The sequence below is a fragment of the Neopsephotus bourkii genome, unplaced genomic scaffold (assembly GCF_033783945.1).
Source record: "Neopsephotus bourkii isolate Nb327-2 ecotype Australia unplaced genomic scaffold, CSIRO-AGI_Nbou_v1 NB_1820, whole genome shotgun sequence".
Taxonomy (NCBI): Eukaryota; Metazoa; Chordata; class Aves; order Psittaciformes; family Psittacidae; genus Neopsephotus; species Neopsephotus bourkii.
The window spans coordinates 8,023,662-8,036,567 of NW_026902293.1; the positions used below are offsets into that span (position 1 = coordinate 8,023,662).

Consider the following 12,906-nt stretch of genomic DNA (forward strand, 5'->3'; position numbering starts at 1 on the left):
AGCTCGGGAATGCTGTTTGAATTTGTGAAACTTTTCAGATTTTTAGGTTATAAACTAATAATGGGCTGCTTAGGAAGCTTATGAACGTGTTAGGAACAAGTCATAACTACACTATTGACATCTGTAGCAGTAAATAGGCTTTTGTTCAGTGGCAATCATAATATTTAAAGAAAATATAAAAAAATATTTCTTCACATCAGTTCTGTGAAATATCAAAAGTCAAAGAGAAGCCTCTATATGCAAGAATAAATGGAAAGCAGTATATTAATTAACAGCAATATTAATGGCTTTTACCATTACTATTTATTCAATTATTTGGCATCACTGTTCTATTATTTAAGACTTCTTGGATGATTTAAATAATAAAAAAGGCCTATTCATATCTGAAATGACAATTCTGGCACTAAGAGGCCTTCAAGATGAATCACATCATTACCTAGTTTTGGACCTTACACACTAAACTATCAAGCAGTGTATCGCACCTGTGCTTAGGACATGACCCGCATGGGTGAAAGAGCTCTGTAGTACATATATGAACTTTGCAAACCCTCATAAGTAAAAATTCATTAAGGGCAGGTGTTTATCAGCAATATAATGCAAGTCAGGATTTTAAAATCTGTTAATGGATTGACAGGAAAAGCATGAAAATAGACTGCAAACTTTTCAGTCTATTTCTTACAGTTTTGCAACTCTTAATTTCCATCAAGCCTTAGACAATATTTTTAGAACTGTATTGGTTCATTATTGTTTATAAAAGAATTTTCAAAGTGCTGTCTCATGTCATTCATTGTATAACAGTCTTTATGGTACCCTTCAGAGGCTGCCATTGCATCACAACACTGAGGCTTCTGTTGCAATTAAAGCTGCCATACCTGGGGTAGATCTGTGATTCCAGTAACAGACCCTGTCTATACACTGCTTTAGTGCAGATATTACATTGGCTTCCAGGTACAAGCTGCCCTTCAATACACTATCTTCTGTACTGGCCAATCCTTAAATCTGTTTTTTCAGGATCTGCAGAACCTAGGGGTAACGGGCAGGTACAATTGTTACAGTGAAAAGTATGTAAGCATTTGGCATTTTATCTCCTGGGAAGGAGACAAGAACTTTAATTCTGTCACTGGAAGGAATACCTTTGAATGTGCAATTTGAGAGAGTATGTAGACAAAATATGTTTGTAACTGATAGAAATTACTTTTAGGGCACCATCTTTGAGATGGGTTTAATACCACTAACAGCTTGCTTTCTATGACAAACCTTTTTTGGCTAGCATGCATGCCCCTGACAAATGGGATACCATCCAGAGGGACCTTGACAGGCTTGAGGAGTAGCCAGTGGGAACCTCATAAAGTTCAATAAAGCCAAGTGCAAGGTTCTGCACCTGGGTTTGGACAATCACCCTTATCAGTACAGGCTGGGTGGTGAATTGATTGCAAGCAGCCCTGCCAAGAAGGACTTGGGGGTACTGGTGGATAAATAATTGGACATGAGCCAGCAATGCACTCTTCCAGCCCAAAATGCCAACCGCATCCTGGGCTGCGTCAAAAGAAGCGTGACCAGCAGGTTGAAGGAAGTGATCCCACCCCTCTACTCTGCTCCCTTGAGACCCGACCTCGAGTTCTGCATCTAGCATTGGGGTCACCGGAACAAGAAAGGTTTGTATCTGCCAGAGCAGCTCCAGAGGGCCACAGAAATTCTCAGAGAGTTGGAAAATTCCTGTGAGGAAAGGCTGAGAGAGTTGAGGTTGCTCAGCCTGAAGAAGAGAAGACTCTGGGAAGACCTTATTGTGACTTTTCAATATATAAAGAGGGTTTAGAAGAAAGATGGGGACAGACTTTTTACTAAGGCCTGTATAGGTAGGACAACTGGTAATGGTTCTGAACTAAAAGATTTACATTAGATAAGAGGAAGAAATTCTTTATTGTGAGGTTGGTGAGACACTAAACAGGTTGCCCAGGAAACCTGTGGATGCTCCATCCCTGGCAATGTTCAAGGCCAGGTTGGATGAAGCTTTGAGCAACCTGGTCTGGTGGAAGGATTCCCTGCCCATGGCAGGGGGGGTGGAACTGGATGATGTTTTAGGTCCCTTCCAAGCCAAACCACTCTATGATTCTATGAAGTGCTCTTTACTACACTGGGCAGCTTGTGTGTCATAGAATCATAGAACCATAGAATAGTTAGGGTTGGAAAGGACCTTAAGATCATCAAGTTCCAACACCCCTGTCAATGTATTTCTTCATAAATCATTCCAGCCTACTCTTTAGCCCACCTGTACTAAAGCAAAATACAGACATCCCAAACAGAAGCCCTGGTACCAAACAGCAAAATAGTGTGTGGAGTTCATGCTGGTTATTAGTTCACAAGCACAGACACTGCCATGATTTGTGACGACTGATAATGTCCTTGTGCTCTAAATGCTAGGTTGTTTTTTTACCCTGTGGTTTTAAAAAATTGACTTGACTTGAAATGTATGAGTAACTCAAACTGGAATAATTACAACTTACTTACAAAAATAATAGAAAACAAAAACCAATAGAAAACAAAGTAACAAATACAATGGAAAACTGGAAAGTATTCTTGGATGACTGTTTGCAATGGTTTTCATGTCCTATTTTTTTTTTTAAAGTTGTCTGAATACACACATTTTCTAATTGTATCATCAGGGAGAACATTCATGCCAGGGTGTTCCTGAGCACTAGGACATTCAAGAGACCAAGCTGAAGCATTGTTAAAAAGCCAACTACAGCTGTACACAATAACAACTACTACAGTCACAGGACTTGGCTGTCTCTTTTCCCTCTTGAGTACTTTATGATAGAATTATCAGCCTTGTATCTGTAGATACCATCCTTATCTGTAGATAAGGGGACTAAGGCAAGTGATCAGGAATTACAAAGTAGCATCAATCACAAAAATGGGCCATTACATCATTTTGTCAACATAAATATGTATGTAAAATACATGCATTAGAAAAGTGATTCATACATAATGCCAGCAAAGGCTTACCCTGTAAATGTTCAAAGTTTGAAGCAGGGTTCAGACACAAAATAATCCGATTTTTAGTATGCAGAGAAGTTGAGCAAGCTTTTCTCTCTGGTGATTTTATTTTCACAGTTTTCCTCCTCTGCCTCCTTGGTCTGCCTGGCTGTGCCTCTGCAGCTCCCCCAACATCCATCACTGACTGGACCTTCATGCAACTTAACTAAGTTTAAATCTAGGCAACATCATACCTGTCACACCTGCCTAAAGCTGGCTCCACGACATTTCCACAAGGTATGAGAATAAATGGTGGACTTCCACATTGCTAAGAGTGGGCAACCTGCTCTCCCAGCTTGCTCTGGAGCTTGCTTGAAGCCTGCACTTAAGGGCTGGCTTGCATCCAAACACTTCATTTGTTAGATTACTTGACTCTAGGACCAGATGTGCTGTAGTGCTTTCAGAAAGAGAAGCATTTTACCCTACAGTGGTCATGGTTCTTTGAGATGTGCAGTAACCTGCACACAATAAGTCTGCTGAATGTTATTATTCAATAATGTGTATTATCATAATGCCCATGATCCCAAATCATGCTTCAGAGTGCTACTGTGCTAAAAGTTACAAGCCTGAGTCTGTGGCATATTAAAGTACTAAGGTCTGAAGGGAAATAGTTTCCCTTTCTCCTTCAGATTAAAGAAACAGAACATATGGCTGTATTGCTTCAAAGGCATTCCTAAAGGGCACTGCATGGTTCGCTGGGGCCATAGCTGTGTGCACGGTCACTGAAGGACCTGGGAGGAAAGTCACTTAGTCTCCTGTGGTGTTACTGATACCTACAAAGAAGAAAATTTTCAGGCTGATGAAAAGAAGAATATATGTGTCCCTGTCATGAAGAAAAGCACTCCTTGAGGCCTAGAAGTGATTTATATGGTGCATTTGCTTCCAGCAGCAGGGAGGCAGCCTAGTTTCACCTGTAAGAACTGAAGGCAAAGGCCAAAAAGGGACTAATGTTAAGGAAGTGTTGCTCTGCGATCAGGCTTCACAGTTGCTGTGCTGGACTTTAGTTGCTCCTTTTCTTAGGCCTGAGCTTTCACTATGAAGGAGCACCTCTTCTTGGAGCATTCCCTTTAGTGCCTGGTGTTAGTACAGAAGGTATAAGTAAATGCCTTAGTGCCATGAGGCTGCACTGCAATGTGGATCTTAGAGGTCCTTTATATTTCCTCAGAGAGCAGAAAGGTTCTGCACACTGCTGGATGTCAGACATCCTGGTCACATTTCAAGAAGAAAAGCTGCCCTCAACACAGCCCTGAGCTTGCAAGGGAATACGAGGGAGACATAGTGTTGATAAATACTGATGGTCCAGTGACTGGGAGATACAAACCAGGAGAGCAGGCACACCCACATAGTAAATGATGCAGGAAACAACCCACAAAACTCAGTTTTCATAAAAAATACCCGGCAGTTAATTCCTCCCTATCAACTTCTAGATCTGAGTATATCCAAGCAAGCAGTTACAGAAGTTACAGACTTGTAGGAATCCTGGAAAGATTTATTGCCGTATGGGTGAAGGAAGGAGGTTTACAGGGCAAACATGGAGTGTGAGAGTGCAAGGATGTAAAGGCTGTTTATTCTTTGGTTTAAACTGTGAACAGATGCATACAGGTAAGTCAGTATCTTCATGCCTCATGAGAGCCAGGTATGCTCCTATATGTGTAAAGTGTGGGATTTGTAAAATGTTTTCTATTCTAACTTAACGGAGTAAAGAGGCAGGAGAATTTGAGCAACACAGACAGCTGCTCTTGTGCTGCTCCTCAGCATGGGAGGCCTGATCCCAATACCAGCCCCTGAGGAACACCACTCGTCACTGGTCTCCTCTTGGACATTGAGCTGTTGGCTGCAGTTCTTGAAGTGTGACCACCCAGTCAATTCTTTATCCACCAGGTGGTCTGTGTCAAATCTATACTCCTCCAAATTAGAGACAAAGATGTGCAAAGCATTTAACACTGTCCTACATGACAAGTCCAGGTAGATGATGTCAGTCGCTCTTCCCTTTCCACCAATGCTGTAACTCCATCATAGAAGGACACCAAGTTTGTCAGGCATGAATTGCTCTTAGTGAAGTCATACTGGCTGTCACCAATAACTTCCTTTTTCCTCACGTGCCTCAGCACAGTTTCCAGGAAGATCTGCTCCATGATCTTGCCAGGCAGAGAGGTGAGACTGACTGGCCTGTAGTTCCTCAGGTCTTCCTTTTTTTCCTTTTTAAAAATGGGTATTATGTTTCCCTTTTTGCAGTTAATGGGAACTTTAATGGACTGTCATGACTTCTCAAATATGATGGATGGTGGCTTAGCCACTCCATCCACCCCCAGGCAGAGCTCCATGCACTCCAGATGGTCACTGACACAGAGGGCAACACCTCCTCCTCAACTCTCCTGCCTCTCCTAAAGAGCCTGTATCCTTCCATTCCAAAGCTCCGCTCATAGGAGGCGTTCCACCAGTCTCCCTGATGTCAGTTGGATCATAGCCCTGCAGACATGTACAAACTAACTCCTCTTGTTTATCCCCATGCTATGTTTGTTTCCATAGAGGCATTTAAGTTGGGCCCCTGATGAAGCCTGGAATTAATTTGTGCTGCTCCTCAGATGCTCTCCTCCTGACCTGCAATCCCTCTCCAGGCTCTGGGCAACTCTTGCTGGTACTGGCATAAAACTGGTAGGAGCTGGATGGATTGAGGTTCCCTTCCCCCTGCAACTTTAGTTTAAAGCTCTCTTCACCACCGTGGCTGCTTGAGGTCTGGACTGCAGCCTCTCCGTTCAGCACCTCTGTCTGAGCAGAAGCATTAGCCACTGCTGGGGTAGATGGTGCAGACTCCCCAGCTGGAGCTGCAGCCTTTGCTCTCAGACGAGTGTCCAACATTCAGACTTAGGGTCAGGTAGGACGAGTGCCCTTGACCTATGGAGATGGTTACAGAATGGTGCCCAGTTGCTAGGTTACTGGACTTCCAGTCTCTCCACTTGCCTGGTGGAACCCCCCCCTTTGAAGAGGTGCCCTCCTGCGCTGACTGCTGTGCCATGCCACGTTTGTCCATCCTGGTCACAATGCTCCTAGTCGCGAGTCCCTAGGGCTGCCTTTGTGGCTACCGTTACTCATGGCCTTGCTCATCCTCTCATGAGAACTGCTGGCTCCTGGTGGGTCCCAGTGCTCCCCTGGGGTTTCCCTGGTTCACGAATGACCCGCATACACTGCAATCCGCCGCTGTGCTCTGGAATGCACCTGCACTGGAGCTGATTGCCTTGGCAAGTGATGAGATAGGTAAATGTCATGTTTCAGTCACATCATCAAGTTGCTAATTTTCCTAAAACACTGGGGCATACATCCTAAAATACCTAATACATGTAATTGCTCCATATATACCATTAAAATATTATACCTTATTATCCCTATCACAACATAATCAGCATGCAAAATCACACATTCTTTTCTGATGAGATAACTCTGTCTCTCTTGAGAGCGTTACATCAGCGTAGTTATTCCCTCCTGCATGCAATTAAATTTCTACCATAGAACACAGTATGAGATATTTAAAGGAAGATTTTCAATACTGAAAACCTATACTTCCTAATTTGAAGTTAGATTTTGGAATCTAAATTTTGAGATCACTGCACTATTTTCTATTGTTTGTCTTAGTGTACTTCTATAATTTCATTATGAAATTACTAACACAAAATATTCTTTATGATGGCACTTAGATAAAATTATACGTTAGTAAACATTAATATTTTCTTTTCAGGATTTTAAAAAACCTGCCAAACTTTAACATGATGTTTAAGAAGTGCTCCTTCAAGATCTGATATTTGCTATTACATTAGTTTGGAATTAATTACTTCAAATAAATCTGTGTAAAGTGAAGGAAATGAGGCATCTCTTCTAGTTTTTCTCAAAACAATAAACTAAAAATTAGTACAAACTGAGGGTGCAGTAACTAATTGTAAATATAAGTGGAGTTCACACATTCAGAGCTAGACAGTAAGACCTGACTGATTTTTTTTCATTGAATTTGAACAATGTCTATTACAAATAGCACTACTATTATTAATAGTAATAGTAGTATTAATACATAAAGAGCAACAAATAGAAAATTAGATGATTCATTTACCTGGCTGTGTCCCCAACTAAATTAGCACGGTTAAACTAGTTTGCAACTGATATGCATTGGCATCGATTCACTTTCTACAGACTAAAAAATGACTGCTGAAATTTAGAATTTAACCTAATAGCATTCAACTCTAGGTTGAGCTCAAGCAGTGCTTCAGTGATCACTGTTGCAGCTCTGCCCTTTGCATTCAAAATGTTAAACCAGTCTTCAGCAGTTTAAAAGAGGACAAAATACTTTCTCCCTAACTTGGGTAGCACGAGCGCTGTTCTGATTAGAGCTTTCTGGAACACATCTGATGAAAAGATTTTTCTTAAAAATCATTAACTTGAGGTATCTCGAAAAATGTGCATCATAAGCCAAAGTTACATCAGACGACTGCCTGCCCATAAATCCAGCCTCTTTCTATGCCAGGAAGGGTTCCCCCTGAGCCGGGGTGAGCCAGAGAGCATCAGCTTTCAGTTTCCCGCTTTAAATTGTGCCTAGACCCAAAGACATGTCTATACTGCAGGTATAGAGCTCCAAGTCCAGCTTTGCCCGTCTTCATGCTATTTCTGGGCAAGAATGCCCAAGCTCTGTGGCTCACTGGAAATGTTGCACACAAACTTTATGATTCCTTACAGCTCAGATGTTTGTGCACATGAACTGGAAAGATGAGTGAGCAGGGTCACCACTAGATCTTCCAGACTCAGTCCTTCTTCGGCAAGAACAGATGCTTTAAGCCTCAGTTATAGCCAAGCCAAATTGCCCACAGTTTTCATGGAAGTCTGTCAAGCTGCAGGGCAGCCTGATCTTCCAAACCACCAAGCAAGAACTTTAGGTTTCTGAGATGGATGCAAGGAGTCTGCCCTGAGGTTGCAGCCTTGGGAACCAGGCAGGCCCTGCTAATAATGGTGATGCTCACAAGAAAAACTGCATGTCCAGGATGGCATATTCTTTCAAAAACAGTATGTGTCTGTGACATGTTTCAAAACCCCTGACATTTCTGGTGAACTGAAAGATCAGCCTGTGGCCAAGTCAAGTCCCTGCATGCTTCTTCCCACAGGTACAGGCTCTCTTATGCCCCTTTCCTGTGTACTTCTCTGAAGATTTCACTGGCAATCCACAAGCACAAACCTACTCCTTGGCACACTGAACATGCTCTTCACTCCCTTGGACAGGGCAAGATCTTTCAGATTTGAGCTTGGGTTCCTCAGAAATAAGGACTCAAAGCTCATGCAAAACATGAACACAACTGCTCACTTCTAAATGCCTGTGTATGAAGACTACAACTAGGGTACAGACACATACCATGACACTTGAGTTTGAAGACACAAGACAAACCGGCTTGTTATGGGGGAATGCAAAGAACCAGGCTAATCCAGTGAGCTACTGTGATTCATAAACCATGTGAATCAGTATTTCTTTCATACACAGCATCAAAGTTCTTCAGTGAATAAACTGCTATGCTGTATTGTTAAGGCTGTAACATGACAATTAGCAGAAGATAATCTACTACCCCTAAAATGCGGTCAATTGTTTAACTTCCATTAAAGTCAGTGACGCTTACAAACGTACAAAGAAGTAGCAACAAGTCTACTGGCTACACACAGCAAATGAAGCACTCTGTTGAATATGCTGGTAAGATACAGTAGTACTTTCTCTTTCTGCTTGGGAGAAAATGAAATAAAACCAGAAATCAGAAACAGATTTGGAAAATAACTAGCATTGCTGTACTTTTCTAAAATCTGAAAAATCAGTTATATACATGAAACTCACTAATGGTGCTTCTTACATCCCAAACAATGATATCTTTACATATAGCTACCTTAATAAAAGAAACTGCTGCTTTAAAATGTAAAGAAATATTCTGTTTGATTTTAAGCATAAAAAATAAATACTCCACTAAGGAATGGAAGAAAAAAATAAAGCACATTAAATAATTTCATTACATTCTAAGATGCCAAATCATCTGTGAGTGGTTTCTTTTTAGATGAAAAGAAATCAAAATATAGGACAGATGTTGGACAAACCACATTTGAGGTCTATCACACACTGGCATTTTTCAAATGATTTTGGCTCATCTATTAAATAAGGTGTATTTTGCTTGATTTTGAAAAGGGAAACATCAGGAAATATTTAAAGGCCAATTGCTGCCAATTAACTTTGATCAGCAAAAGTTGTATTTGAATCTTTTAGATTCTTTTGCCTGTCTGGAATAACACACTATTCTAAAATCCAGCAAAACAACAACTTGATGATTAATGTGTGTTGGCAGCCCCACCACAAGCTTGCTTAACAGCTGGATTTTAAATAAACAGCTGTCTTCACTATGATGGGAAAGAAATCTGACTGTTTTCATGTTTTTGCGCTGTTAAAATATGATCAGAAAATGCTTTTTTCCCTTTTAAGATGAAACAGCCAGGCATTATGGTGACAGTCTCTTTCAGCAGTTTGGATAGTTTTGGAACTATCTCACAAGCATTACCAAACTAGAGCCTGCATAGGCTGAAAAAATCTTTGGCATGACGACACCAGCTCCTTGCCACATGCCGCAGGGTTGAGGCACGCACAGCAGAGAAACCCTAGCACATAACAAATAGTACGTGCCCCCAAGAAAGGCAGAGGACCCCCAGTAAATAGCCCATGGAGACAGACAGCATATACGATACTAATGATTTCCCTCAGGGTTAAGGTAATACTTGCCCACAGCGTGATGTGGGTGAGAAATCTGTACCCAGACATTAACTGTTTATAGAAGCTGAGGATTAATATTTAATGGCCTGTGCAGACTATTGAATTCTAAAGTTTACAGATGCATTTGGTGCATCCACTTCTCAAACTTGTGTACTGTGGTCATGAAAACTAAGACCTGTGAGGACAAAACTCCACCATTTAAACTACTGTAACCTTTGAATGCCAGTGCGGCCATTTATTGTAAATATTATTATATATCCTAATGACAAAACAACACAGATATTTTTCTAAATGTTTTCGTATTAAAACTGTGAAACCAAAAATAACTGCCAAGCCATCTAACAACACATAAAAAGAGACAAACATTAAATCACCTTTATATGTTTCAAAAGAATGAACACTTACTTCTAAATCATTAAAGAATAGATGAGTGTCTGCCAAATTGAAAATCATCTCTTCCATTCGGAGTCCAAGAGACACAGAAGTGGGTGGGTCCTTAAAAAAGAAATTAAGTGAGTACACCATCAATACCATGCCTAACATACATACCAGAATATAAACTGAAGGAACTATTTTTCAAGGTAGATTACATGACGTATTAAATGCAACATCCACCTCTTCAGTTTAACATCAGTAACTCTCTAATCCTGTACTATAACACTTACCAGTAACACTCAAAACTACGAATTTAACTTGAGTGATACCATGATTCTGCAGTAGGACCTCTGTGGTCACACTTGTGCACCCCTGGCATGGGCTCTCTGCCCTCTGTGCAGAAAGGTCAAATCAATTTCACTTAAAATTTCTGCAGATTTTACACTGTTTACAAATTTTACGATCAACCAAGGGCATGATAATGCTATTGTTACTCAAACTCTCCCTTGTCACAAGTGAAAGGATTCAGTCCTGGGAATACCTAGTGACTTGAAAGCAAATCACCGTTAATGTTTTCTTTGCAAATGGCAATTATATTAAAAACCACTCCTTGATTCTCCACAAAAAGATGTTTTAATTATGCTTTCAGCTTGGCCCACCCATGCAGAGTGAACAAATCTATTGTTTGTTATTAATACATAACACACTTTAACTTCTCTACAGAAATTACTATAACAACTTATTCCTTACTGAGCTAATAAACTCAAAAAGCATGTTCGGCATTGTGGTTATGAAATGCATTGCAGATGTTTGCCTTGTTGTGAGTTTTTTGTGTTTTATATATTTTCAATCTGAAAAATTGAAATGAAAGCCTGATATATACACTTGATATAGAGTTTCTCCTTTATAATGCCAAGTATATGCAAGTGCACAGAAACATCAGTTTGAAAGAACATGTTACATCATCTCATGACACCCTCTATTAACAATGTTAACTTGTTAGGAATTATATTTTAAATAGAACTGCAGAAGTGACAATTCATATTTTACCTAAAATAAGTTAATATTCTAAACCTGATGACAACTCAAAGTTTAAAAACAAGAGATTTAGTCCCTAGTTTCTTTTTCCACCTCTCAATCAAATTAATAGGTGTTTCAACATGATCTCTGAACTCTGAAACATTTTTTTTCTGTAACTACTAGCTAAAAACCAAAATGTGTCAGTAGCAAAGAGCTCAAAAAGAATGGTGATTTGGCAGCCTGTTTGCTTTCTGGAAATGCAAAAAACCAAGTAAAACTAACCAGAAAAAGTATTTTGGAAAGAAGCATTTAGAAACAAAGCTACATAGAACGGACAAAACATCTTTTCTTGCACTCACATACATTTAAAAGCAAATAAGTAATGAAGTATATAAAAGAGAAAAAAAAAAAGCCTTAATAAATGGGAAAAAAAAATTGCATCATACTATTTTGATAAACTTTGCCCTCAAAAATAAGCTTTCTATTTAAACTGGCATTGCCAAAAAAAGAATAGTTGGCTTCCTAATTCAAATGGAAAGACTTCAAAATATGAACAGAAGTATTCTGTCCGTTTTAATATTAGTCTATTTGTAGACTTATGTCTTCCCTTCTTTTACTTTAGCAGGCATGTGAGGTGGAAAGCAGGTGATTTTCTCTCCAGCTAGACCTGAGGCTACTTTTCCCTCTGACATTCCTGTTGATCTTTGTTCCCAGTTTCCACCCCACCATCCTTCATAGCTCATTGGTCTTTTTGTTTTAAACCAGACAATGGTTTCTCTTGTGCCTGAGCCCTAACAGGAGTCACCCCACAAAAGTCTCTGCTTTAGTTATTAAAAGGAGTTAGACAGACTAAGGGTCTAAGATGTAAATGAAGATCACTAGCTACATCTTGACTATCAACTGCTAATGTAACAGCAGAACTAATCCCATTCTGAGTTTCCACCCATAAATAGGAACATCATTTTCAAAAGCAGAATAAATGGACAGATGGAGCATGATATTGGTTATGACTCAAATGGTTACTTTTAAAGAGATGGCTGTGAATATATATTTTAAGTTTCAAAGTACACACAACTTAAATATCTTTATTAAACTTTTAATCACATTTCTGAGTCTGAAAAAATGTTTTGTTTTTTTTTGTAGAGCTTGCTGTGAACCATCTCACTCCAAGGTATTTTTTTAAATGGCAGACAAAACTGAATGGGTATTTCTCTGAAGTAATGCTAAAATAATGCCATTTATTAGCTTAATTTAATTGGGAGAAAAACAAATAAGAAAATCATTGGCACCTACTGCAAATGTCAGATTAAATGCCACAGGAGCTAAGAGAAGAAACAAAACAGGTAGCTTTTTAATTCCTTGACTTAACTGACTTGACTTAAACCAACCTTTTTCTATAGAAAGTTCCACATAGCACAGAAACCATGTTAAGCCACAGTTCTGGATACCCACATGTTTAACAGAGGCAAAAGTCTTATCTGCATTACTGTTATAAATAGCTGCATAGTCACAAACTTGCAACTGCCTTAGTAAAAAGCACAAGAGCTTGGGTTTAAGGCACTGCAGCAGATGAAACCCTGATGTCAGACATTACAAGGGGGTTGAAAACTTTAAAAAAAAGACAAGGCTAGAATAAGGTTTTTTTTTAAAATAATCCCATCGTGAACCTTCTTTTGCAATTTTAAGCCACTAATTGCTAACTA

The 12,906-nt window shown here is 39.7% G+C and overlaps 1 protein-coding gene across 1 annotated transcript in view; it reads right to left on the minus strand.

Moving 5' to 3' along the window:
* EYA1 (EYA transcriptional coactivator and phosphatase 1) overlaps nt 1–12,906 on the minus strand; it is a 152,818-nt gene that overhangs the window by 28,268 nt on the left and 111,644 nt on the right. Inside the window, exon 13 of the mRNA XM_061342775.1 lies at nt 10,214–10,303. Within this exon, the coding sequence (XP_061198759.1) occupies nt 10,214–10,303 (90 nt within the window). The remainder of the gene's footprint in view (nt 1–10,213; nt 10,304–12,906) is intronic.